Raw genomic sequence first — 22993 nt, forward strand, 5'->3', positions numbered from 1 at the left:
TGAATTACCCTTGCACCAGTACGTGCTCTTTCTCTTTAAAGGGACAGATGACCTTCCCAGCCAGCAAAGGAAAGTGCCGGAGGCTTCCCTTAAGACACACCAAGAAAGGCATAGCGAAAACCATTGACCAAAAAGCAGTTACGAAGGATAATGACTTGATTTCTAATTTAAATATGGTAGAAATTCACCAAGGCAAGTTGCTTATCCATGCCACAGCACTGCATGATCTAAGCAAAGAAGAATCAAATCCAAATATGAAATTAAGGAAAATCCAATACAGTTACTCAGCTTTTCCACCTTTCCCTGCTAATTTACGGTGACAGCCACGAGCAAGTTGTCAGGTTTAAAATTATCCAAGTACGGACACAAAACAGCTATAAATATGAAGTGCAGATAGATTCTGAAGACAACTCTAACAATCAACTTTCTTTCCTTTCTCTGCCTCTGTATTCCTTGTATGTCTTATATTTCCTTCCTTATCTAGGATTTTATAGAACATTTTCCTGTTATATCTTAATCTTTTATCAAAACCCTGAACTCTCCATAGTCTGTTTTTCTTAGCTTAGTCTTGTGTTCTCGACATCTATATATATATTACACCAACTCATCAAAATCCCAGTTTTCTATTCATACAAAAAAACAGTTCCCTGAGATTTTTTAGCATCAAGTTTCAGATTTCCGGGATATCCTTCAACGTCATGGTATAGCTCTGTATCTGGAAAATCTGTTTCTCTATTGTTTCTGTTTGTTTCTTGTTGTTTTGTTACTTACCTTTTTCTTTCTTTCCTTTTCCTTTTCGGGTTTAATATTTTCAGGCACGAGAGACTGGGAATGTCAGATATGATGAGGTTAGATAAGTTCATGCTTAATGTTTATGTGGCCATAGTTCATTTGTTATTTTTGTTTTTGAATTATATTATTATTATTCTTTTTATCAATTTTAAAACTGTTTTCTTCTGTGAATTTTTATAGGAGTTTGTGTCGAATTCTCGAGGAATGAAGCTTTTCACATGCAAATGGATTCCCATGAACCAAGAACCAAAAGCCTTGATCTTTATTTGCCATGGTTATGCCATGGAATGCAGCATCACCATGAATAGTGAGTATCTGCAAATTAAATCTACATGTTAAGGCTCTAAACATGTTAAAGAAAATTGGTCTTTCAATGCTAAGGGGTGCTTTCATTATAATTTTCCAGGCACCGCTATTCGCCTTGCAAAGGCAGGTTTTGCAGTGTATGGTGTAGATTATGAAGGCCATGGAAAATCAGCCGGTTTACAAGGCTATGTAGAAAACATGGATCATGTCATCAATGATTGCTCAAGTCATTTTACAAGCATATGTGGTCAGATTTTATTTTATTTTTCCTTGTAACATGTGATTTGTTTGATGTATCAGCTGTTTTGAAGAATTTTTATGACCAGACTTTTGTTTTTGTTTAATTTTAGAGAAGCAAGAGAACAAGGGGAGGATGAGATATCTGTTAGGAGAATCCCTGGGTGGAGCAGTTGCTTTGCTCCTCCACAGAAAGAAGCCAGATTTTTGGGACGGTGCAGTCTTGGTGGCACCCATGTGTAAGGTAACTTTGTATATCATGTCCTTTACTTTTGGACTTTCCCCTTTGTCATCTCTCTCAGATTACTTCCTTTTTTCCAAAGTGACAAGCTCGTTTGGTAGCTTCTCCTTATATATATTTATATCTATCCATGGTCTTCCTACAAAATTGGATCCAGTTCTTGTTACTTTTCTTCTCCTCTCTGTTTTTTTATTTTTTATTTTGAGTATGATAATAAACTTTAACGAAAACAAAAACTAAAGCAGCTGGCTAGAATTTTGATTCAAACAAACATAACAAAAGAAGAGCGATTTACCTGTGCGACAACTACAAATAGTACGGAAATACTGTCTCCGAGAACCTTCAGGTTCAATCCTACTAGTCAATGGTCACAACAAAAGACAACTAAAAAAACTCTTTCAACTGTCAACAAAACTTAGCAGAACTTGGTTAGGCAGGCAATATTTATGGTCATTTTATTGATTTGGTCCTCTATAAGCTGTTTGGACCCATTCTAGCTGAATAAAAGGCATGGGAATCTACTCTGATGATCTTGATTTTATTTACAGATTGCAGATGATGTGAGGCCACCTCAAATGGTAATTAGTATTTTAAGAAAGCTTTGCAGTGTCATTCCAACTTGGAAAATAATCCCAACTAAGGATATCGTGGATGCTGCCTTTAAACTACCTGAAGTAAGGCAGCAGGTATATTTCTTTCCAAATTTTTATTACTAATAATTAAATTCTTTTTCCACTAAAACGATGCATTAATTTATTAATGATGTCTTAATTACAGATTAGAGAGAACCAATATTGCTACAACGGGAAACCTCGCTTGAATACCGGCCATGAACTTCTAAGAATTAGCTTGGATCTTGAGCAGAGGCTTGAAGAAGTGTCATTGCCATTTCTAGTTCTGCACGGTGAAGAAGATAAAGTGACAGATAAATCTGTAAGCGAGAAACTCTTCAGTGTGGCTTCAAGTTCAGACAAGACCATTAAGCTGTATCCTGAGATGTGGCACGGTCTACTCTATGGAGAACCAGTAGAAAACCGCGACATTGTTTTTGGAGACATTATCGACTGGTTAGGGAACAGAACTCATCTTGGAAATACCAGATTGGAGATGGAGCAAAAACGTATGAATGATGCTCCTTCCAAGTCTAAATAAGAGCAAGAAATTCAGTGGTGATGATGATGATCTTCTCCTGGGAAAGATTTTATTCTTCAATTTGACGAGTGCTCGGTCGAGTTTCAGTTACAAAAATGAGCAAAGACAAAAATAAAAAGAAGAAGACAGCCTAAGTGATGGCATGAGATACATCAATAGTCGCTGTTGGACTGGACAGTTCCACCTAAAGTTAACTTAAGACTATGAGATAAGGACATTTTAACTACATAAAAATAAAATGGCTTCTGATTATGCTTAATTCACTCTCCTAAACATCATCTGTACGAAAAGTTTGTTTTGTTTTACATTGCTTACCTTAATTTCATAGCGGGAAACTATCTTGATTTTGAAAACGTGTTCATTAGCTAATTTCAGTTCTCAGGTAAATGTAAGTAACTTGTAGGATCAATAAAATGGTTGATGTCCATTTCTAGTTGATGGGCTATGATGCTTAAAAATCGCATAAAAAATTCGTGATTAATTCAACTAATTCCAGCACTGTAGATGAGAGAATCTCGAGGCAGGCAGGTAGTTTTCCGGTGGGGTAAGGAAAAAAATAAAGAGATAATAGAGAGCTTAACCAGATGAAGGACCTAAAATAGCACGATCAAAATTACGGACCCCAACACGACAACGAATTGATCCAAAAATAGTGGAAAAAGCGAGCACACAGTGGGGAGCAGATCTAACCTACCTTTCATATTTTCTACGCCATGCTCTGCTGGTTGCATTAATCCACCAGTTTAAAATCCTTTGCCCGTTTCTACTTGAAACAACAAATCTAAGCAGCCATCAAATTCACAAATGATAACATATTACCATCTTAGAGATTGACATTGCAACTCTCTGTTTATCTTACAACAAACTAAGCTCTCTCTACAGCGACTTCTTCATCACCAACGAAAACTGATCTAGCATCAACCTCCATCACTATCTAGCTGCTGTTCAAAAAAATTATCTTTACCTCAATTAGAAAAGCTGATGCCCAGAGCACTTCACCTCGCTGTGACTAGCAGAAAGCAATCATTAATTCAGATACAACGACCCCTGCACATACACAACCGCAATCTCTATCATCAGACCACATAGCATGTTAGAATCTAAATTCATAGATGTAACTGCTGTTAATGCAGATGCATATGTATGCACATGAGTTAGCAGAAATCATCATCTAAGCCTCCACTTGTTCGAAATTATCTGCTAAACACATTTCAAAGTTGTAGATCAGATTGCAGCAAGGCCATGAATTACATGCATGGCATCCCAGTACATTAAAGCCAAGCAACGACTGAATTTTTATTTTGTTTAACACCCAGAAACAAGAGAATCAAAGTTGTGGAAATTAAAAGGCATTTGAGCTTTGAGGCTAACATCACAAATCTATCCCTTTATTAAATGCACCAAAACAAAACTTGTAGCCAATTAGCATTCCAGTAAAGGATAATTCCCAACGTTGCACAATGACACATCCAAAATGGGGAAGGAAAAAAATAAAAACTTGCAATTCCTAGCGTGCATCTTAGAAGCTTGTTTAAATAAAGATTGTGTTCTGATAGGTTCTTGCATTGAGAGTGTGGCAAATAAGCCTCCAGCATCACCAATTCACAGTGAGAAAGATTTCAAATTCAGAAAAATGGAAGAAACCAAAGCAAGAAGACTTCTTCAACTGAAATTTTACAAACTGATTGGCACAAAAGCCTTTAACCAGTGAGTGCTAACCATCTAGACTTACATATGCCCCCATGTAACGAGCCAGTACCAGCCACAAGGTCAATGACATGCCACCAGGTGGACAATGATTGCAAGTATCAACCTTCAGCCATAAATAGGGTTCACAACATGCCAAAACCACCAGCACACATTAGGTTTGCAGAACGTGGTGCACTACATGCAAGCAAACCAATTTCCTATTTGCTTATAGAAAAAGTGAAGCTTGCCCACTCGCATTTGCAGGGTGCTAAATAAAACCACACTCAGGTTACTATCTATACAGGTCCTATGCCAACAGGTTTTGATAGAACCACTGCATGGAGAAGAGGGTTGACATTGAAATCTTCTAGCCTCTCATAGAAGGGCCAGAAGGTCAAAAATCAAACCCCTTTCCTGAGGGTTCAATCATAAAGTGCACTTCTTTGAGGGTCGCTCCAGCAATCTTCCATATGATGCAGGCTTCTAAACTTATTGGTTGACATGGCACATGGACTTTGACACTGTAAAAGAATGAAATAAAAAATAAAAAATTACCAAATAACCTATACTTTTCAAAAAAAATATATTCATTTTTATCAATTTAAAGCAGTTGTAAGAAGTTTTTTTTCTTTTCTTTTTACAAACCAAAAGGTATTTAAAAATCCAAAGAAAGAAGTTAGCCATATCACAGGTTCAGCAGAGCACAGACAAGCTTTCCGCAGAAGGGAGGTTGGCCAAAAACTCCAACCATAAACATTAAATATATCAGTTCAAGTATACTTTAAACCCAAGTACATTTATAGAACAAATGAAAGGGTGAACACGAGCCTTCATCAACAACACTTGCTCATCAAAATTAACGCAAAACTAGGATGCACCATCTTCTCCCTTATCTCACTTAATTTATTTAATTGACTTCTTATGCCTATTTATTATATTCCATGGGTGACTACCTCAATAACCCAACACTCTTCACATCATAGCCTTTTTTATTGTACAAAAAGTTCATGTATAGTTTCAAATCTGAATCCCAAAAGAACCCACGCATACATTATCATGGATTCATGAAAATATGTCTCATTCATGCAATATCTAAAACAACTGTGCAAATGCATATTGAACTAGAAAATAAGATGATCACAATAATTACAAGGGGAAAGGGGGCACCTTCAAGTTAATCCTTCCTCAGATGATCTTGTTTCGAACTTCTTCAAGTTTCTTGAGTATCTCCCCAGGAGTTCTGTCCAGCTCATCTGCAATTTTTCTTTGTGCATCAAGTGGCAAAGTCGGGAACTGCTCACATAGATCTCCATCGATCACATCCTGCAAAATTGCCTTAAGACTTTAGCATTCTTTTAGAAAATACCAGTTAGCAGCATGGCTTCAAAAGTCTACATAAAAATATGAAGACAGGATTTTCTTAAAAAAAAAAAAACAAATACATTACTGAGACAAATATGTACATGCAATGAATTGTTCCTGTTTGAAACAACTCAGTGGTTTTAGTAACATTTTAAATTGGTGTTGAGAAACTATGATCAAATGAAACCACCTATAATGACTTACCTTAACAGGAAAATAAGCAGACCTATATGCCATATGATCTCTTCCACACAAAGGTGGGTGGTCTTGTCTCAAATGCATTTCCAAGTGTGAAAAGAAGTCAACATCATCTCGAGAGGTGAATGGAAGTAGGGCCCCCACACTCCCCATCACTGTCCCATACATGATGCATTCTCCACCGCCTGGAATTAGAGATGCCTTCTGCAAGGAATTAACCACATCACCAATATGAAACTGTACTATCTCCTCTACCTTGTTTGGAGCTCCATTAAGCTTTCCCTGCTCCCACTTTATCTTTCCGCCAGTTGGATCTTCTTCTATCTCATCAGAAACATCCTGTGGCAACCTCACAAAGTAGATATTCCCAAACTTGTCTGCACCAGCCATGGTATCAAAATCTACGTGGTATGATGCTGTAAGCCATCTTGGAACACTATCATCAGCAAAAATATACAGCTGATTTTCATCCCGCCTGTACTTGCAGAAATGAAATGACTGCAAAGTAGATACCAAAAACATCATAACATTAGGTGGAAAAGTAGGACATCAGTATATGAAAATGTATATAAAAATGAACAAATATCTAAAAGAAATATATACACGGATTAAAGGTATTTTAGAAAAACATACTTCTTGAATGTCCCCCACATAAATCCGATCACGATAGGTGTGAATAGAGACAATGGAGTTGGGGAACAGCTTATTCTCACATTTTCTAAGCAACCTTTTTTTCCCCAAGTCATACAATCTCAGCACTGATCCTATTCCCGCAAGTAATCTTCCCTGAAACTGACACAAAGCAAGTGGAACTCCTTCTACTTGTGTCTTATGCAAGAGTTCCAGGCTTTTACCATCATCCACAAATTTATAAATGTGAATGAACCCAGCAATTAAGCTTCTTTTGGGCCAAAACTGCAGTCCCTTGGCTGTACCAACAGCTAAGAGAGTTCCATGCTCCTTGTCGTGGAAATTTACAGTGCATACGCTAAAAGCAGCTTCATTGTCCTGAAGTTCCAGCAAGCAAGTAGTAGTAGCTGACCTTGGGTCAAGTACTCTAATGCAAGAAACCCACCTGTCTGCCTCAGCCTTTGGATAACCATACTGCTCATCAGATAGGGGGTCATCTTTATCATCATCATCACCATTTTCCATCTTCTCAGCATTGGCACTTCCATTTTCCCCCATTCCAGCAGCTTCGAAGCACTCTTTTTTTGCTGCTTCACGCTCCTCTGCTGTATACGCTCCTTGATCACTCTCAATAATGACCAACAATTTCCGCTTAGGTTGAAGCACAAACTTTCTTGGAGTGTATCTTAGAGGTATTGCAGTTTCATTGAATGTTTCTCCCAATCTCTCAATTGTAAAAATCCTCAACGCATCCCCGGCGACAGCAACCACACCTTCTGCACACTGATCAGATGAGAATGAAGCAGCATATTCAAGAGTTTCATATGAAAGGGGTGTTAACAGAAAATGCCCTTGGTGAATATAACCAAGCCAGGGTCGGCTAGATAAGCACAGCATCGCACGTCGACCTCTCACATTAATGGCAAAAAGTTTTGGGGCCCTCAAACCCAAAAACCGGGAACGGGAGTCAGAAAGCTGGCCTGTCACCATATCCACCACTGTCCTAAATAGAACCCCAGTCTGCAAACCAGCATTGAGGAAAAGACTGGCAGGGTGATCAGCACCATCTTCGCCACCAATTGATGCCTGAACCTCAAGAAACAGGAGGGATTCTGGAGGCGCCGAAACACTTTGCACACTCAGAATCTGCATACAGTCATCAGGATCCAAAGACAAGACACGGATGGTGTTATCATACGAACCAACTGCTAGGAATCGAGACCTCTGTCTTCCTTCTGGAACAGGGGCAATGTCCAAACAGGCCACATCTCCAGACATCTCATGCTTCTCCACCTCCATTAGCTGACCGGTCATATCCACCTCAAAATATATAAGCTCTCCTCCACTTAAAGCAATAACCACTTGAAGTCTATTTGAGCCAACTTTCACAATTGTCCTCTTTCCAGGAGTTCTCCACTCATTAATACGCCCATCTTCCCTAATATGTCTTATGCCATTTGGGTGAATTTGCATCAAAGAATCATCACCAATTAAAGAAACAGCAAGGGAAGGTGTGGTATCAAGAAACCCACTATCGCTAACTTCCTCAACTGTTTCTCCAATTGAAAGCACAAGAGTTGCGTTGTTAAAGGACACAACAATATATGCATCAAACTCATCATTAGCATTCCTTTTCACAGTCCAAACAGCACTTGGTACACCAGGAAGCTGTGACACAGCCATCTCACTAATAGCCAAACCAGGCCTCAATATCCTCAATGAGGAGCGAGGACCGCGCCCACAAAGTGAAAATATCTGAGGGGTTTCTTCATCAAAAATATTAGCAACCTTCATGTCCATAACAGGCATCAAGCTCTCAACCTGGTCAATCCTAACAAGATTCTTTAACCCTCTTGGCTGGAAAAACACAGGCTGGAAGCCTTCCTCAGTTTCCATCAAAGTAGCAGATGAGGCCTCCACATCCTCTTCCTCCCCAATGGCCTGAAACTGATACAATGCATGATTCCCAAACTCTGATGCAGCAAACAAAAACCCTGATTTCAACACACATATCGAAGAAGTAACTGGGATCGTGTCAAAATACTTAATCTTCAATTCCTTAACCTTGTCATTCTCATGATCCAATGTAACCTTAAAAATGTCACCGTACTCAGTCTGCAACAGAAAGAAAAACATCGATTTCTGCTTATGTGTTGCTGCAGAAACTATCAAAACCCCACGTTCAGCAGGCAAATCAGCACGCCTAGGAATCACAGCCCTCACATCAGGATGCCCTTGATTCTTATAAATCACGAAATTCTCCGCACAAACTAAAATTCCACTTGGCCCATCACCACCTCCAGGTACTGTAACAAGCATATTAGCGCCGTTATCAACCTGCTCAGACCATTTCCTAGACACATGATTAAGCCCCAGATCAAGCTCATAAAATGTCAAATTCTTCTGCGCTTCACCAGCAGCTTGCCCTGTCGAGTCCTGATCAGCTTCCGAATAATCCAACTCAATCGCAGCAAAAATCGGATTATCAAACCCACAATCAACACCGCATACTGAGTAACATATAGTATGCGACTTATGTGCCTCTAAAGGCGAAGAAATGGTTAACCTAGCAACAGTATCTCTATTCAAAACATAAACTAGCTTCTGTTTCTCACAGGCACCAATCATAACAGCCCTTCCTTTCGGATCCACAGCCAAATACTGACCCGGAACAATACGGCGACAGCCAGATTTTCCAAAAGTTTCTTGATGAATTTTGTCAAAGACATTTCTCTCCTTGTTATATTCTAAAATTACAATCCTGCCCGAATCAGAACCAACAACAATATAATCTTTTTGAGCTCCAGTTAGTCTAAACTGAGCTAATGAGCGAATAGCACCGAATATTTCAACAGAGAGAACTGTCTGTAGCTTACCGTTCTCGTCAGGTCGGAGGAGATCGAGAACTTTGCCGCGAGCGACTACGATTTCTTGTGCTTTGCCGCCGGAGAAGTTGCCGTTTATGGCGGAAACGATTCCGGTAGCTCGTTGGAGAGTGAGGCTGTAGAGGTACATGGTAATGCTGGCTTTTGGAGTGGGAGTGAAATGGTGGGGATCGGGGTTTTAGGGTTTTAAAGAAGAGAGCTAGTTAGAGAGAGACTGGATTTCTGCGACAAAAATCACTTGTCGTCTGATTATTGACTTGGCACATGAGAATGAGAACCGCTGGTAATGGACTTCAAGACTCGGGCCATCAACTATCTTCACAAGGACAGCCCCAGTAAAACGGGCTTGGAGTTTAGACCCTAAACCCGGATAGCTTATCCAAGACCGAACCGTGCTCTTAATGTTTTATATTGGACGGGGGGGCATTTGTTACTTATAAAATATTTTACTTTACGGATAATGCAAAACAATATATAATTATGGCGCTGGTAGTGATGTGCGAGAGCAAGTATAAATTATAGTGGTGGTGATTAGCCAATAATAATAGTAATTATGGATAATAGTAACAATAATAATATTAATAATGATGAAAGTTATAATAATAATAATAATAAAATTATTAAATTACATTACAAGTTAATTATTGTTTGTAAAATAATGAAAATATTTTTTAATAAATAAACTCAATTTACAGAATAGTACTAAAGTATTTGATCATATTAATTAACTTTTAAAAAATATTATAGAAAATAAATACATAAAAAAATCAGAAAGACATTTTATTATAAAATATTTTATAGAAAACAAATGTATTCATACAAAGTGTGCTGATAATCAAAGAGTTGTTTGGTATCACTTTTTTTTTCTATTTCTGATTTTAGTTTTTTTTAAATTAGAAATTTTATTTTTATGAAAAAACAACGAAACCAACTGTCATTATTATAAAAAAAAAAATCAAAACTAATTTGTTAGGTTTTGAAACAATCGAGTGTTGATCATTCTTAAACAAAAACGAAAAAAAGAAGATTTTATTATTATTTTTGTTTCCGAATTTAATTAGTTCATAAAAATCGGAAGTGAAAAGAGAAGGGTCATCATAAAGGCGAGCCTTTTAAGTGCGGCCAACTTTATTTATGTATTGAATTATTGATCTTACATCGACAAATGAACTTTTTTCTATTGCTATGAAATAGAAGGTTATTTTATTATGAGCACAACATGAATCTTCAGGACGAGAGTACTAATTATAATCGTTTTAAAAAAAAATTGTTTTTACATTTATTTTGAAAATTTTAAAATTTTAAATTTATTTATTTATTTTAAATTAATATTTTTTAATGTTTCTAAATCATTTTAATGTGTTGATGTTAAAAGTAATTTTTTTAAAAAATATTATTTTAATGTATTTTCAAGTAATAAATACTTAAAAAAATAACCGCAACTACAATCTTATAAACCTTCATGAACAAGCCTAACCCACCTCTTTTATATATATATATATATATATATATATATACACACACCATTTATTTACAAGAGATCAAGTTTGGTCACCATAATCTAAATTTTACCACAAATTCACAACATGAAAGAGGCAAGCTCTCTTCCATGCTGAGTTTGGTTTGCTTGCTTGTTCCTCTGCATGAATTTTATCAACCAGTCATCCTTCGCTCGAACCCTTGGCAATTCAACTGTGCAGGTCTAATTTTACAATTTCTGAGAACCTTCTTGAATTTGAAATTTCACAAGTATACATCACGATCTTACTGCTTGCTGGACATGATCTTTATTGCCGTCTTTACCAACACCAGACAACCAAGTATTAACCAAAATCTCAATGACTGTGTGTAGATGGCAGGGTATAAGGAACATGCAGGAAACTCATTGATTATCAACTTATGGACCAAAAAATATAGCAATGACTATATCATGTTATTTTCAAACTTGAATCCCTAGTTAGCCAAACCTTAATGCAGGTAATTTCTGATCCTTGCTAGGCCTAAGATTGTGAATAGCATTTGCACCAAACCATCAACTGAACACAAATAGCATGTAATTATGCCAGAGAGAGAAGACATTATTTTAACCTAATCATCCTGCATAGTAGAGTACCTGCTCTCAAATATCACAACTTCCCTTTGTGATCTGCTACAAAAAAAAATTGTAATTAGCATCTGGACAAGCAAAGAAAAAAGGTGTCTATCCAATTCAGGGTGTCCATATTTCAACTAGTAGTCAAATGCAGCAAATCATGCTCATATCACGTAGAAATTTGGCATCACAACCAGAACACACAACAAAAGAGAAGGCGTGCACCAACTCCACCATATCAGCTCCACTCTCATTAGAGTCTCATCTTAACTATATATAACCATAATAAACTCCTACTCCTACATCACAAATCATTCCTCACATCTTACATATACCCTTAAACAACAGTTAGCTCTTTTAGAGAATCAAAACTCAAAATGGCTAAACCTCTCTTCGTTACCACTACAGCGCTCAAGGCCATTGTCTATCTTTTCCTGATAGCCATGACTCTCTCCTATGCCAACTCAGCAAGAATCCTTGATGAGTTGGAACCCAAAAATCCAGCTGTTGTTAGCCCTCCTGCAACAACAACAGTCCCAGCTCCGACGACTACATTGCCGAGTGGCCAAGTCCAAGCGACCACTCCCACCACCGTTGAAGATGATCAAGCAGACCCTCCTCTTCCTGATGAAACTGAAGCCCCTGTCACTGTGGCAGCACCAGTTGATAATGCAGCACCAGTTGCTCCTCCAATCACAGATGCAGCACCAGTTGCTCCTCCAGTCACAGATGCAGCACCAGTTGCTCCTCCAGTCACAGTGGCAGCACCACTACCTGTAGGTCCCATCAACACCGCCACCAGGCCACCAAATGGGCCAGCCCCTGTAGTGGCCACGAGTGACACCGAAGCAAAACCTGCTGGCCCACAAACCACCACCACAACTTCTCCTCCATTGTCCTTCTTCATGCATGACATCCTAGGAGGATCCCCCGCATCAAATAGGATCGTCACCGGGATCATCGCCCGCACTGACATCAATGGCATTCCTTTCTCCCAGCCAAACAATAACATTTTCCCACTCCAAGATGGGACCCCACTAGTCAACATTAACAACCTCATAAATCCAAACACTGCTCCACTCCTTACAGGCCTAACAGGTGCCCAAACCAACACGTTACTTCAAAACACAGGCAACAACAACAACGTTGTCAATAGCAACAACCAGCCTTTTGTCACTGCTGGCAATTTCCCAGCTGGGTCCGCATTACAAAAGCTCATGTTTGGCTCGATCACAGTCGTCGATGATGAATTAACAGAAGGACATGAGTTGGGGTCTGCTGTGATTGGGAAGGCTCAGGGATTTTACCTGGCTAGTTCGTTGGACGGTACTAGCCATACAATGGCATTTTCAGTGTTATTACATGGAGGAGAAAATCATGGTGAGATTGAAGATACTATTAGTTTCTTTGGGGTACATAGGACAGCAACACCTGATTCACAGATTGCAGTAATTGGTGGCACTGGAAAGTATGAGAATGCGAAAGGGTATGCTTCTGTTGAGACTCTTCCACAGGTGGATCAGCACACAACCGACGGTGTGGATACAATAATGCATTTCAATGTTTACCTATCTGGGTAGAGTATGCCTGTGTGTATGGATGTGTTCTTGGTTGGGATTGGTGTACTAGCTAGCCTGTAAGCCTGTCTCTCTTTAAAGATTTTCAGTGAAAGTTCGATGTATAATTAGAGCTATATATATATTGGACATTGAAGGAAACAGCTTTGTTGTTGAATCAAATGTGCTTTATTGGTTACTTTGCATAATTTCTGATCTTGAATCTTGGATGAATTTGAAGAACAATATTAATAGCAATGCAGAATCAAAGAGGCTGGCATTGATGACAGCTAGCAATCTCTAAAATCAGCGAGAAATTGAATATTGTTTGGTATTAAATATTGAAGAACAATATTTTTCCTCTGCTCCACGTTATTTTAACACAACCCTCTCCCCACCTGAACCACCCAAAGAAAGGATGGTCAAAGATATAATTGAATTTAATTAAAGTTGAATTCTCATGTTTATTATTTCTTATATTGCTGTGAATGGTTTCGCATGGGAGCTGTCTACTGTTCCAATGCAGTTTGAATGGGCTTTGCTTTCAGTAAACATAATCGGAGCGTGACTACAATTTGTGGGCTCGGATAGGCCGAAAAGAATCTCAGAAAGGAAAAAAAAAACCGTCAAAACTAGTTTTGGGGCATTCCGAGAATTGAACTCGGGACCTCTCGCACCCTAAGCGAGAATCATACCACTAGACCAAATGCCCGGTTGCGTATCCATCTGAGAACTATATTATATATACTATAAAACCAAGAACAGACTTGAGCAGGCGTCATCACCAAAGCACGTTTGATTCAACTACAAAGCTGTCTCCTTCTATCCAAAGAAATTTCAGTTTCTTGGTTTTCTTTTGGAGCTTTTGTGTAATAATGGGATTTGCTTCCAAACAATTAGCATAATCAAATTAATCAGTAACATAATGCTTTGAAAAGGAAACCTCTTTCTTGTTAATTTGCTTGGGTAGTCCAAATTCCAAAACACTCAACTGAGATGAATGTTCTTACATAATTTGGCTATGCTCATATGTAAAATGTGAGAGTTATTCCAGAGCAGGACTAAAATCATCAGCGAACATACAAAAACAGCATGGAACTTCAAAGGGGTTTGCTTTTTCCCTTTGGTTTTCAAGCAAATTGTTTTGTATCTCTGGCAAAGTTGGAGGAATGGGGTTGTCCATGAGACCAATAAGTTTCCATGTGAAACTTTAGTTACCTTTTTTAGAAAAAAAATGAAGTAGACGAACAGGGACAGATGACAGCTTCATGAAAAAAAGAAACTGAGTTTCCATTTTCTCTAGATATGATTCATAAACAAAAGCAAACTGTCTGTCCAAAGAACCCAAAATATTACAAGTTCACAATCTTCAAGCACGCATACAATAATCTTACAAAAACAACATTTCTCAAACAATTTGGATTAGTAGCTAACATAAACAACGAACTCCAGCAAGGTCTCAACACCATCGGTCGTATTCTGATTGGTAGAAGGGATGATCTTAATAATAGCATAACCCTGAGCATTGACATACTTTCCAGTTCCACCCATGATAGCAAGCTGAGACTCGGAGACTCCTGTTCTGAGAACCCCGAAAAAGCTAAGGCTATCAGCATAATGACCACTCTGAAACATAGCTGTAAATGCCATAGTTTGGCTGGTACCATCCAGAGAACTAGCCACATAGAACCCTTGTGCCTTACCTACAAAACTTGACCGTAAATCATGCCCTTCGGTTAGTTCGTCGTCGATCACAGTGATGGTTCCAAACATGAGCTGTTGAAGAGTGGAACCAGATGGAAGATTGCCTCCATTGCTCAGTGGCAAGTTAAATGCATTGTTGAAGTTATTACCATTGTTTTGAACCACAGGCTGTGTGGTGCCACCAAGGCCAGTGAGGAAAGGTAGGTTGTTGTTGTTTATAAGGCCGTTATTGTTGCTATTTTGGGGCACGCCATTATTTATTGGGAGGTTTGCACCATTAGGTTTGGCAAATGGGACTTGGCCAGAGACTGCCGGGTTGCTGACTATGCCAGTCACGGCTCTAGCCGAGGGGTTTGTTCCACCAAGAATGTCATGCATGAAGAAGCTTAAGGTATGACCAGGATTACTTATCGTGGCACTAGTGCTTGCAGCCCCAGTTGGATTAGGCTGTGTGGGTGCTAATGGTGTAGGTAGTGGTGGAACACTGGTGACAGTATCATCGACTGCATTGTCTGACTCCGGGGGAACAACAGGTACCTCTGGCTGCTCATCCAGGGTTCTAGCTGAGGTAGTAAATACAATGGTAAGAGTGAGGAACAGAAGACAGGCTATGGCCTTGTTTGTGGTAGAGAGAATTTTGTGAATTTCCATGTCAGAGACTTGAGGGAGAAGCAAGAAAAAGAGCTCAAGAAGATTTCCAGTTTTCTTTAGTGTTTTGCTTATGCATTAGAAGGTATGAAAATGTATTTATATATAGTTTGTGTTCTGAAATAGGAGTTGACGAGATGGAGTTGGTACAAAACCTCCTTCTTCTTTTTTGAGTGTGGAGGTTAGAAACCTAAACGTTTTTGTGTTCAGGTCTGGAAAGTGGAATAAGAGGAATGGTTGGGATCGTAACATAAAGGAAGTCCACACATCTGGCACCTAAGAAGTGCTTTCAGCAACCGAAATAAGCGCCCAGATGAAGATCTAGCTAGCCTCTAAAGGCATTATTGGACCTGGCAGTGGAGTTGTTTGTATACCTAATCATCAATGATGGATACATTAATTACTTCAGTGCCCCTCATTCACAGATCAATCATAGCTATGAAGAGGGAGCTGCTTTTGTTTCTGCCACCAGAAAACGCAATTTCAAATGAAAACTCAAGATCTCACGGGTGCAAGTGTTAATTTGAAAAACTAAAACATATAATTCTCCATCTGCTATTCTCTACCATTCAAATCAAAACAGAGTACTGTAGTGCTGGCACAAACAGTATAAATACTGGAAATATCCTAGTAAACACAGACCCCCCTGGTTCAGGTTTCAGACTTCAGAGATAAATCATCTTTAGAATACAACACACTGAGATCAGCATACTCGAAGGATTTCGGACAGATAAAGGAAACCAACCTTACTGATAGTAAGGTACTTGCCAGATAAATTTAAAACTAAATATTTTGTTTCTTAAAAAAAAGATTTCATAAATATTTTTTATAAAAAAGGAAAGCCCTTTAAAAAAGAGCCTAGAGCCTTGGGAGTAGTTTTTTTTTTTTTTTCAAGATATTTTTTAACTCTAGTCAAGAATTGTTTTTTTTTAAAAAAGGTTTTTATAAATATTAAAAAAAATCTCAGGAATCTGGGCATGATGAACCAGCTCTTGGGCTAAAATTATAGGCAGACACGCGTGCCCACACATTCAAGAAAAACACAAAAACAAGTTAACATAAAAGAAATTATAAAGAAAAATATATATATCAGAAGCTTAAATAACTAAACATTCATCAACCCTATAATCCACATCTCTGACAGTGATCGAGAAAGAAAGAAAAAGGCAATTAATTAAAAACCTGGGTATAAATATATAATTTTTTTTTTCTCATTTCACTGTAAGTTACCTTCTTTCTTTTTCTCTCGATTTTGTGTTTATTTTTCTTCTTTCAACAGTGTCTTTAATTTAGGGTTCTATATATTCTATGCCACAGTTAAGACTATAATGGATCAGTATTTGTAATTGATTAACATTATTTATCTATTAAATTCAAGCCAATACCAATTATTCTACTACTTTCTGTTCCAACAAATCATGATCTCATCCCTTATCTCTAACTTTTCAAGCCTCGCGTCATCGTTTTGTTTACTGTGTTAGGGCAACAGGAATATTTATTATTGTGGTCAACGGGTAACGAGGCCAAACATTCGCACGTGATTTACATGTGAATTGAGACATGATTAGGGTTTTGATATCTGTTGCTAGAGGGGGCCAGGTTGTGATAATTGCGTGATTGGATGTTGGCTTTGGGTGGGCTTTCAAGCTCCATGTCTTTCGTTCAAACCCAGAATTTCCGCATTTTGAAATTTTCACACACTTATATACGAAGAGTTTGGTAATGCCCGTTGGTTGCATGTTTTAAAAACATTTAATTTTTTTATTTAAAATTATATTTTTGAATCATTTTAATATTCTAATATCAAAAATAAATTTTAAAAATAAAAAATAAAAAAAATTTAAAAAAATAAAAAAATATATTAGTTATATATATATTTGTAAATAAAAAACACTTTAAAAAGTTACACGATAAAAAATCATAAGAAAGATTCAACTTAAAATTTTATTTTCCAGATTATTATTAATTTAAAAAAACATTAAATATGCCATTAAACTACTGAAACAATACCAATTTTACACCATTTTTTTTTTGCATTAGTTCTATCTTAAAATTATTTTAATATTTACAATAAAACTTTTTATTAGATTCACTCTGCGAAAATCATTAACTTCCATATAAGTCATATCATGATTTGAACTGATATATATATAACAACAACTTTCGATAAAGAAACAGAAACAATAGAAGAGCTTCTAACGAACAACGCCAGCACTACTATAAGAAAAGTTTTTGGGCCTCTTGAAAGGGTAAAAGGATAGAATAAAAGTATTTGCTATACTTTTAACTTCTGAATGCACATTTAAATTGAGATTGAGGAGGTGGCCAAGAAAAATAAAATAGTAAATTTATCAAAGACTGAGGGAGTACATCAAAACAGTGTTATAATATTTAATGTTATCATCAATTATGGACTAAGATCACATTATCATTAACATAATTTTAATTTTTTTATCAGTGTCATTTTTTTTATCAAAGATTGATATCTCGTTCATTTTTTTGTTCTTCCCATTTTTCGCCATTCCATCAACAATATGGTTTATCCTAAGATTCTAATAATCGATAAAAAAAAAAATCCTAACACCACCAAGAACATCTCCGAGAACACGACCACGTTCATGTCGATGAGCAGTCTCTACTGCTACTTCCTAACTGTCCGGTCGAGTTCAAACATGTAGCCAGACAATGAAAACATTGTAACAGACATTAAATTCATCCATCGGATCCATTTTAACGCTTTGAAAAAGAAAAAAAAGTTTCATTGTTTGACAATTTTATCTTCCTTTATTGGTTTGTGCTCAAAAAACAAGGTCGACAGAAGATCAGAAACAATCCAGTCAGAATCTCAAACACCAGACCATAAACAAGTTTCCATCATCTCGAGTTCAAATTTGAAGGGAAAAAAAGAGAGAAACATTCCCGTAATTTCATTCTTTAGGGTCTTGAATATAAAAAGTCTGTTCGAAATTGGAAGGGTAAATGGCTGTCAGAAAAGGCAAGTTGTTTCTGGATCAAGAAACAACCTTTCTGTAATAACTCACATATATAACACGTCTCCTCAAAACCTAGAATATACTAATATTACCCTCAACCCCACAAAGCATAACATGTGCCCATATCTTTTCTGGTCCGGTCCGGTCCAGTTCGCTCCGGTCCAACAGCCATCATAATCACAAAATAAATAAGCCACCAGTTTTTCACCTGTCACCAATTCCTCCGGTTCACTCTCTCGATCGGTCTCTACCCCCGTCAACCTTTCACTGCTATTTCTCCCACGGACAGAAATAATGGCTTTAGAGATCTGTGTCAAAGCTGCTGTTGGTGCCCCTAATATTCTCGGAGATTGTAAGTTTTGGTTGATGTTTTTGTGGGTGTCATTTGTTTGTGATTTTACACCCGGGTTTTGATTGGACTTGTGTATTTTTGCTGTTTTAGGCCCATTTTGCCAGAGAGTTCTGTTGAGTCTGGAAGAGAAGAAAATTCCATACAAGTCTCATCTCATCAATCTGGGTGATAAACCTCAGTGGTATTAAAACGATCACATCTATCAGTCTTCAGAATAGTTGTGTTTATTGCAGTTTGAGGTTGTTGAGTGCAGAAAATGGGTTCCTGTTGTATCTATGTTTTATTTCCTACATGTGTAATATTGAAGCTTTTCTTGCCGTGTTGGATTACTTGTAGCTGTTGTTTTTAATGTCTCCATGTGCTCCACATGTGTGTGAGTGTGCCTGTATATATATGCTATTTGCTTAAGAGTTAAGAAGATACCTGCTAGTTTGTGATGGTTATTGTTGACTTCGAGGGAAAAAAAGCCCCTCATTTAGTTAACCACTGAGAACAAACTATTTAAAAACGATCTTAGAGGGCAATATCATTGTTCTAATCTAAGATCGTCTTTTTTTTTAACTCAGATATGAAATGAATGCTTTAACGTGTTAGGAGGATTCAACAATATTGATAACAACCGGTATCATAAACTATGGATCAACGGAGCTTTAATGACTAGAGTACCCTTGATATGATCAAATTGAATAGGCATGAAAAATGTATGTGTGATTTTTTGCTTTTATGCGTCATGATGGATTGAGATTTGGAAGGTTGTTGTTTTGATAGGTTTTTGGAGATAAGCCCGGAAGGAAAGGTCCCAGTGGTGAAAATTGATGACAAATGGGTCGCAGATTCTGACGTGATTGTTGGTATCTTAGAGGAGAAAAACCCTGAACCCCCTCTTGCCACTCCTCCGGAATTTGCCTCTGTGTAAGCATCTTTCACCTTCCTTTACTATCTCCAGCAGTTTGAATGCGGATGTGATATTGTTTGTAAATCTCTTTCTCTCTCTATCATCAACCACTGATTCTTTTTTGTTTTCTGTGCTTAAATTTACGGTGCTTTCTCCTCGCCGTTTATGTGGAAATGGCAGTGTGCAAAAATTCTTCATGTCTCTTATATTTGTTCTCATTTCATGATAAATCATCATAAAAAATCTTCTTACTCGTAGCTTTTTTTATTCTTCTTCCAGGGATGCATTATTGTAGGACATGTTTTCTAATTATTATAACAACAAACTGATCTATGCTTGAGGTTGTTTTCGGATGTATTTTGTGTGGTCATGCTTCTTTTCTCATTGGCTGCCACTAGAAGGTTATTAACAGAGATTAATTTGCAATATAAACCATGTGGAACTACAGGGGTTCGAAGATATTCCCATCTTTTGTTAAGTTCTTGAAGAGCAAGGATCCCAATGATGGAACTGAGCAGGCTTTGCTTGAGGAATTGAAGGCATTGGATGGGCATCTCAAGGTGCACGTGTGTATAAATTTGAAACACGGACTTATCTTTGAAGAGTTTATGGTTCTGTTTTACTTTTCCGTTTTGAAGTGCAATCTAATTTATTGGAGCATGTTATCAGGGTCCTTTCATTGCTGGGGAAAAGATCACAGCAGTGGATTTGAGCTTGGCTCCGAAGCTTTACCATCTTGAGGTTGCTCTTGGCCATTTCAAGAACTGGACTATCCCTGACAATTTGACACATGTCCTCAACTACATTAAGGTACTCTTATCTTTTTTGTTATCCTGTGATTACGCGCCTTGTTTGTTGTTTCAGATTTGACTTCAATCAATTGAATGATGGATCTAAAACTATGATCACAAGCTGTTTTTATGTATGCTGTTTTTGGTCATGATATTAATCATTCATATGAGACGGTAGGTTCGCTAACCGCCTTCACACACCTGATGACCTGATCAATCGAAGTTGTTGTAGTTCCTCGTCTTAAAGTGAGATATTGAGATAGAAGCGTGGATTGTTAAGAGAAAACTGAATTTTTATAATGACTTGTGTCAGTTGAATGACAAGACCTACTATGGTGCGGGGTGTGATATTCTTGAAATTCTCAAACATTGATGGTTGATGCAGTAAGCTCAATGCTCAACCTTAGGGTGACACCCATAGAAGTGATTGTTTTGAATTGATTCATTCATCTCGCTTCTTGGCACATTACTATCTTATTGCTCATTGGTGCATATGATATGGGGGCTGCTTGTGCCTGAGGATTATCAGGTGCTCAAAGAGATAGAACTAGCAGGTAGAAAAATAAAATGAAGTTTTTATACTTGTGTGAAGATGCCCTCTTCCTTGTCAAGGTTGGTGCAGATGTCAGGGGCAGATTCATCGAATACCATGATGTTAATGCTATCCATTTGATGGGGGTCACATCATCCTGCATTAGGATTGGAAGTGCAAAGCCAGAACCTTTTCCAGGGATGTAGCTGAGTTGTATGAGCCCTGGTTTCGGCGGATCTTACAATGTAGATAGGTTTGGCACATGATGCCCTTTTCCCGGCTACCAAATGCATCTGTATTCTTTGCACTTAAAGAAGGGTATCATTGCAAGATATGTTAAACCAATTCCCAGTTGATATTATTACGTTGTTGTGTCAGCTTAGGAGATGGCTTAAACTCTTGGAGTTGTAGATTCATAAAGTGTTTTAGATTCAATTGTTTGATGCATGGAAGCAAACCAACATTAAGAAATCTGCTTTGCTATGAGCAAGTGCTCTGATATTATTACCATAGGAGTAGACTTGAACAGTGCACCATAGGATGTATCCTCCTAGGACTAAATTTCCTGAAGTCCATGCCTTTGAACGGTAAAGGAAGTAAGGAATTCACAAGGGCCTTTTGGCTTTCATGTATTTTGTGCTCAAGATACAAAAATCATTATATTGAATTGCTATAATAATTGATGCGCTAAGACTCTGGGAAAGAACTTTATCACGGTGGCTGTTAGGTGAAGTTTATTTGAAATAGAGCCAGAAGCAGGTAAAGTCTAGTCACCTTCAAAATACTGATATTACTTAATGGTTGACTGATGAAGAAGTGTTTGAATGGTGTTATTTGATTTCTGAATTTTTGTTGTTTTGAACTGTTACGATTTAGGTCAGTAGAAATATAGAACCCAAATCCCCCTGAATTGTTGGAGTTGGAAAATGATTAAAAAAATATCGTTGCTCTTGCTTTGCAGTTGTTGTTCTCCCGTGAATCTTTCAAGAAGACAAGAGCTGCCGAGGAACATGTCATTGCTGGATGGGAGCCAAAGGTCAACGCATGAATTAGTTCCAGATTATAAGATATCGGAACCTAGTCATGTAATGTGGTGGTTGAGCCTTCTCCATCAGGAAAAGAAAGAAGTGCTGAGCCTGGTGTATGTTAGAAATCTAAAACTATAAGCAGGGGGTGCTCTATTATCTAATAAAATCCATTAACCTGTCAGTGCAGTGGCCTATTAATTTGAAATGGCTGGCATTATTTTAATCTAGCTCTGTTATATTGTTATTGGAGCACTGGCTGATGTCCATTCTGTTACTTTGCTCCGTTGTTTTATGATACATCCATTAATAATTCGAGTTGAAGCTGGACTGCATTATCCCTCCGAGATTTTCCATTTGCTGGAAATGCTACACCACCACTTGGCTCTCCACGTTGGCTTGGATTCCAAGGTGAACCTTGAACAAATTAGACCGAATTAGACGAGGAATAACTCACCCAATCAGGTTACAATATAAAGTTGAATACAAACCTGCAGATAAGTCATGAACTATCCATCTATCTCTAATGAAAGGATTTTTTATCGAGCCGTAATTGGCCAACCGATCTGCTGCTGTATTCCCCTCCTGAAGTGTATGTTGAACTCTGATTTCCCATTCCCTAGCTAGGGCTTCCTTAACTTGAGTGATCAAAGCATTATTAGAATCACTTTTAGTAGTAGATTTCGTAATCAAACCGACAACTAAAATCGAATCCGTGTCTAGAATTACCTGACATAATCCAAGGGTCCATGCAAGATCTAAGCCAGTGACTACTGCCCAAAGCTCTGCTCTAACTGAAGTGCATATACCCGTGTTGACTGCGAAATTTTGCATCCAGGTTCCCATACTATCTCTGATCAGCCCTCCAGCTCCTGCCACACCAGGATTGCCTTTACTGCACCCATCTACATTC

General features: G+C 37.8%; 5 protein-coding genes and 1 non-coding gene across 8 annotated transcripts; 3 read left to right on the top strand and 3 right to left on the bottom strand.

Moving 5' to 3' along the window:
- Window positions 1-287: 287 nt before the first annotated feature.
- LOC7469795 (caffeoylshikimate esterase) lies at window positions 288-2987 on the top strand. Its single transcript, XM_052455521.1, has 8 exons — window positions 288-479; window positions 657-701; window positions 816-848; window positions 973-1099; window positions 1199-1345; window positions 1449-1579; window positions 2125-2262; window positions 2354-2987. The coding sequence occupies exons 2-8, from the start codon at window positions 699-701 to the stop codon at window positions 2726-2728; spliced, it is 954 nt and encodes a 317-aa protein (XP_052311481.1). The 5' UTR covers window positions 288-479; window positions 657-698; the 3' UTR covers window positions 2729-2987.
- A 422-nt stretch (window positions 2988-3409) lies between these two features.
- On the bottom strand, window positions 3410-9758 carry LOC7457908 (spliceosome-associated protein 130 A). 2 transcript variants are annotated; one of them, XR_002983409.2, is made up of 5 exons: window positions 6611-9758; window positions 5984-6475; window positions 5585-5740; window positions 4461-4938; window positions 3410-3775 (listed from the first exon to the last, which is right to left on the bottom strand). XR_002983409.2 is itself a non-coding variant. In XM_024607397.2 (4 exons), exons 1-3 carry the CDS (start codon window positions 9620-9622, stop codon window positions 5603-5605), a joined length of 3642 nt encoding a protein of 1213 aa, XP_024463165.1. In that variant the 5' UTR covers window positions 9623-9758; the 3' UTR covers window positions 3410-3775; window positions 5585-5602. The 2 variants fall into 2 exon arrangements, 1 of the variants encoding a protein (XP_024463165.1); XM_024607397.2 differs by lacking the exon at window positions 4461-4938.
- A 2145-nt stretch (window positions 9759-11903) lies between these two features.
- LOC7469796 (dirigent protein 24) lies at window positions 11904-13302 on the top strand. Its single transcript, XM_002311100.4, has one exon. It carries the CDS (start codon window positions 11962-11964, stop codon window positions 13162-13164), a length of 1203 nt encoding a protein of 400 aa, XP_002311136.3. The 5' UTR covers window positions 11904-11961; the 3' UTR covers window positions 13165-13302.
- A 478-nt stretch (window positions 13303-13780) lies between these two features.
- TRNAP-AGG (transfer RNA proline (anticodon AGG)) lies at window positions 13781-13852 on the bottom strand. The gene has a single exon. It is a non-coding gene; the product is annotated as a tRNA-Pro (tRNA).
- Window positions 13853-14409: 557 nt separating this feature from the next.
- On the bottom strand, window positions 14410-15656 carry LOC7457909 (dirigent protein 10). Its single transcript, XM_002312028.4, has one exon. The coding sequence runs from the start codon at window positions 15493-15495 to the stop codon at window positions 14563-14565; it is 933 nt and encodes a 310-aa protein (XP_002312064.1). The 5' UTR covers window positions 15496-15656; the 3' UTR covers window positions 14410-14562.
- A 2829-nt stretch (window positions 15657-18485) lies between these two features.
- On the top strand, window positions 18486-22404 carry LOC7469797 (glutathione S-transferase DHAR2). 2 transcript variants are annotated; one of them, XM_006379506.3, is made up of 6 exons: window positions 18486-18837; window positions 18928-19018; window positions 19606-19749; window positions 20181-20292; window positions 20402-20542; window positions 22017-22404. In XM_006379506.3, the coding sequence occupies exons 1-6, from the start codon at window positions 18780-18782 to the stop codon at window positions 22101-22103; spliced, it is 633 nt and encodes a 210-aa protein (XP_006379568.2). In that variant the 5' UTR covers window positions 18486-18779; the 3' UTR covers window positions 22104-22404. The 2 variants fall into 2 exon arrangements, with proteins under 2 accessions (XP_006379568.2, XP_002311137.2); XM_002311101.4 differs by having other exon boundaries at window positions 18571-18837; window positions 20181-20298.
- The last annotated feature ends 589 nt before the right edge of the window (window positions 22405-22993 follow it).

Source organism: Populus trichocarpa, chromosome 8 (assembly GCF_000002775.5).
Source record: "Populus trichocarpa isolate Nisqually-1 chromosome 8, P.trichocarpa_v4.1, whole genome shotgun sequence".
NCBI lineage: Eukaryota > Viridiplantae > Streptophyta > Magnoliopsida > Malpighiales > Salicaceae > Populus > Populus trichocarpa.

What these genes read in the sequence shown, in the direction of transcription:
- LOC7469795 (XM_052455521.1), top strand. An exon ending in GGAATGTCAGATATGATGAG is followed by an intron (nt 849 to 972) that starts GTTAGATAAGTT and finishes GAATTTTTATAG; the next exon opens with GAGTTTGTGTCGAATTCTCG. An exon ending in ATGCAGCATCACCATGAATA is followed by an intron (nt 1,100 to 1,198) that starts GTGAGTATCTGC and finishes ATAATTTTCCAG; the next exon opens with GCACCGCTATTCGCCTTGCA.
- LOC7457908 (XM_024607397.2), bottom strand. Translation starts at nt 9,622, where the DNA reads ATGTACCTCTACAGCCTCACTCTCCAACGAGCTACCGGAATCGTTTCC. An exon ending in ATGTGGGGGACATTCAAGAA is followed by an intron (nt 6,476 to 6,610) that starts GTATGTTTTTCT and finishes TCTACTTTGCAG; the next exon opens with TCATTTCATTTCTGCAAGTA. An exon ending in CTGCTTATTTTCCTGTTAAG is followed by an intron (nt 5,741 to 5,983) that starts GTAAGTCATTAT and finishes GCAATTTTGCAG; the next exon opens with GATGTGATCGATGGAGATCT.
- LOC7469796 (XM_002311100.4), top strand. Translation starts at nt 11,962, where the DNA reads ATGGCTAAACCTCTCTTCGTTACCACTACAGCGCTCAAGGCCATTGTC.
- LOC7457909 (XM_002312028.4), bottom strand. Translation starts at nt 15,495, where the DNA reads ATGGAAATTCACAAAATTCTCTCTACCACAAACAAGGCCATAGCCTGT.
- LOC7469797 (XM_002311101.4), top strand. Translation starts at nt 18,780, where the DNA reads ATGGCTTTAGAGATCTGTGTCAAAGCTGCTGTTGGTGCCCCTAATATT. An exon ending in CCCTAATATTCTCGGAGATT is followed by an intron (nt 18,838 to 18,927) that starts GTAAGTTTTGGT and finishes TTGCTGTTTTAG; the next exon opens with GCCCATTTTGCCAGAGAGTT. An exon ending in ATGTCCTCAACTACATTAAG is followed by an intron (nt 20,543 to 22,016) that starts GTACTCTTATCT and finishes CTTGCTTTGCAG; the next exon opens with TTGTTGTTCTCCCGTGAATC.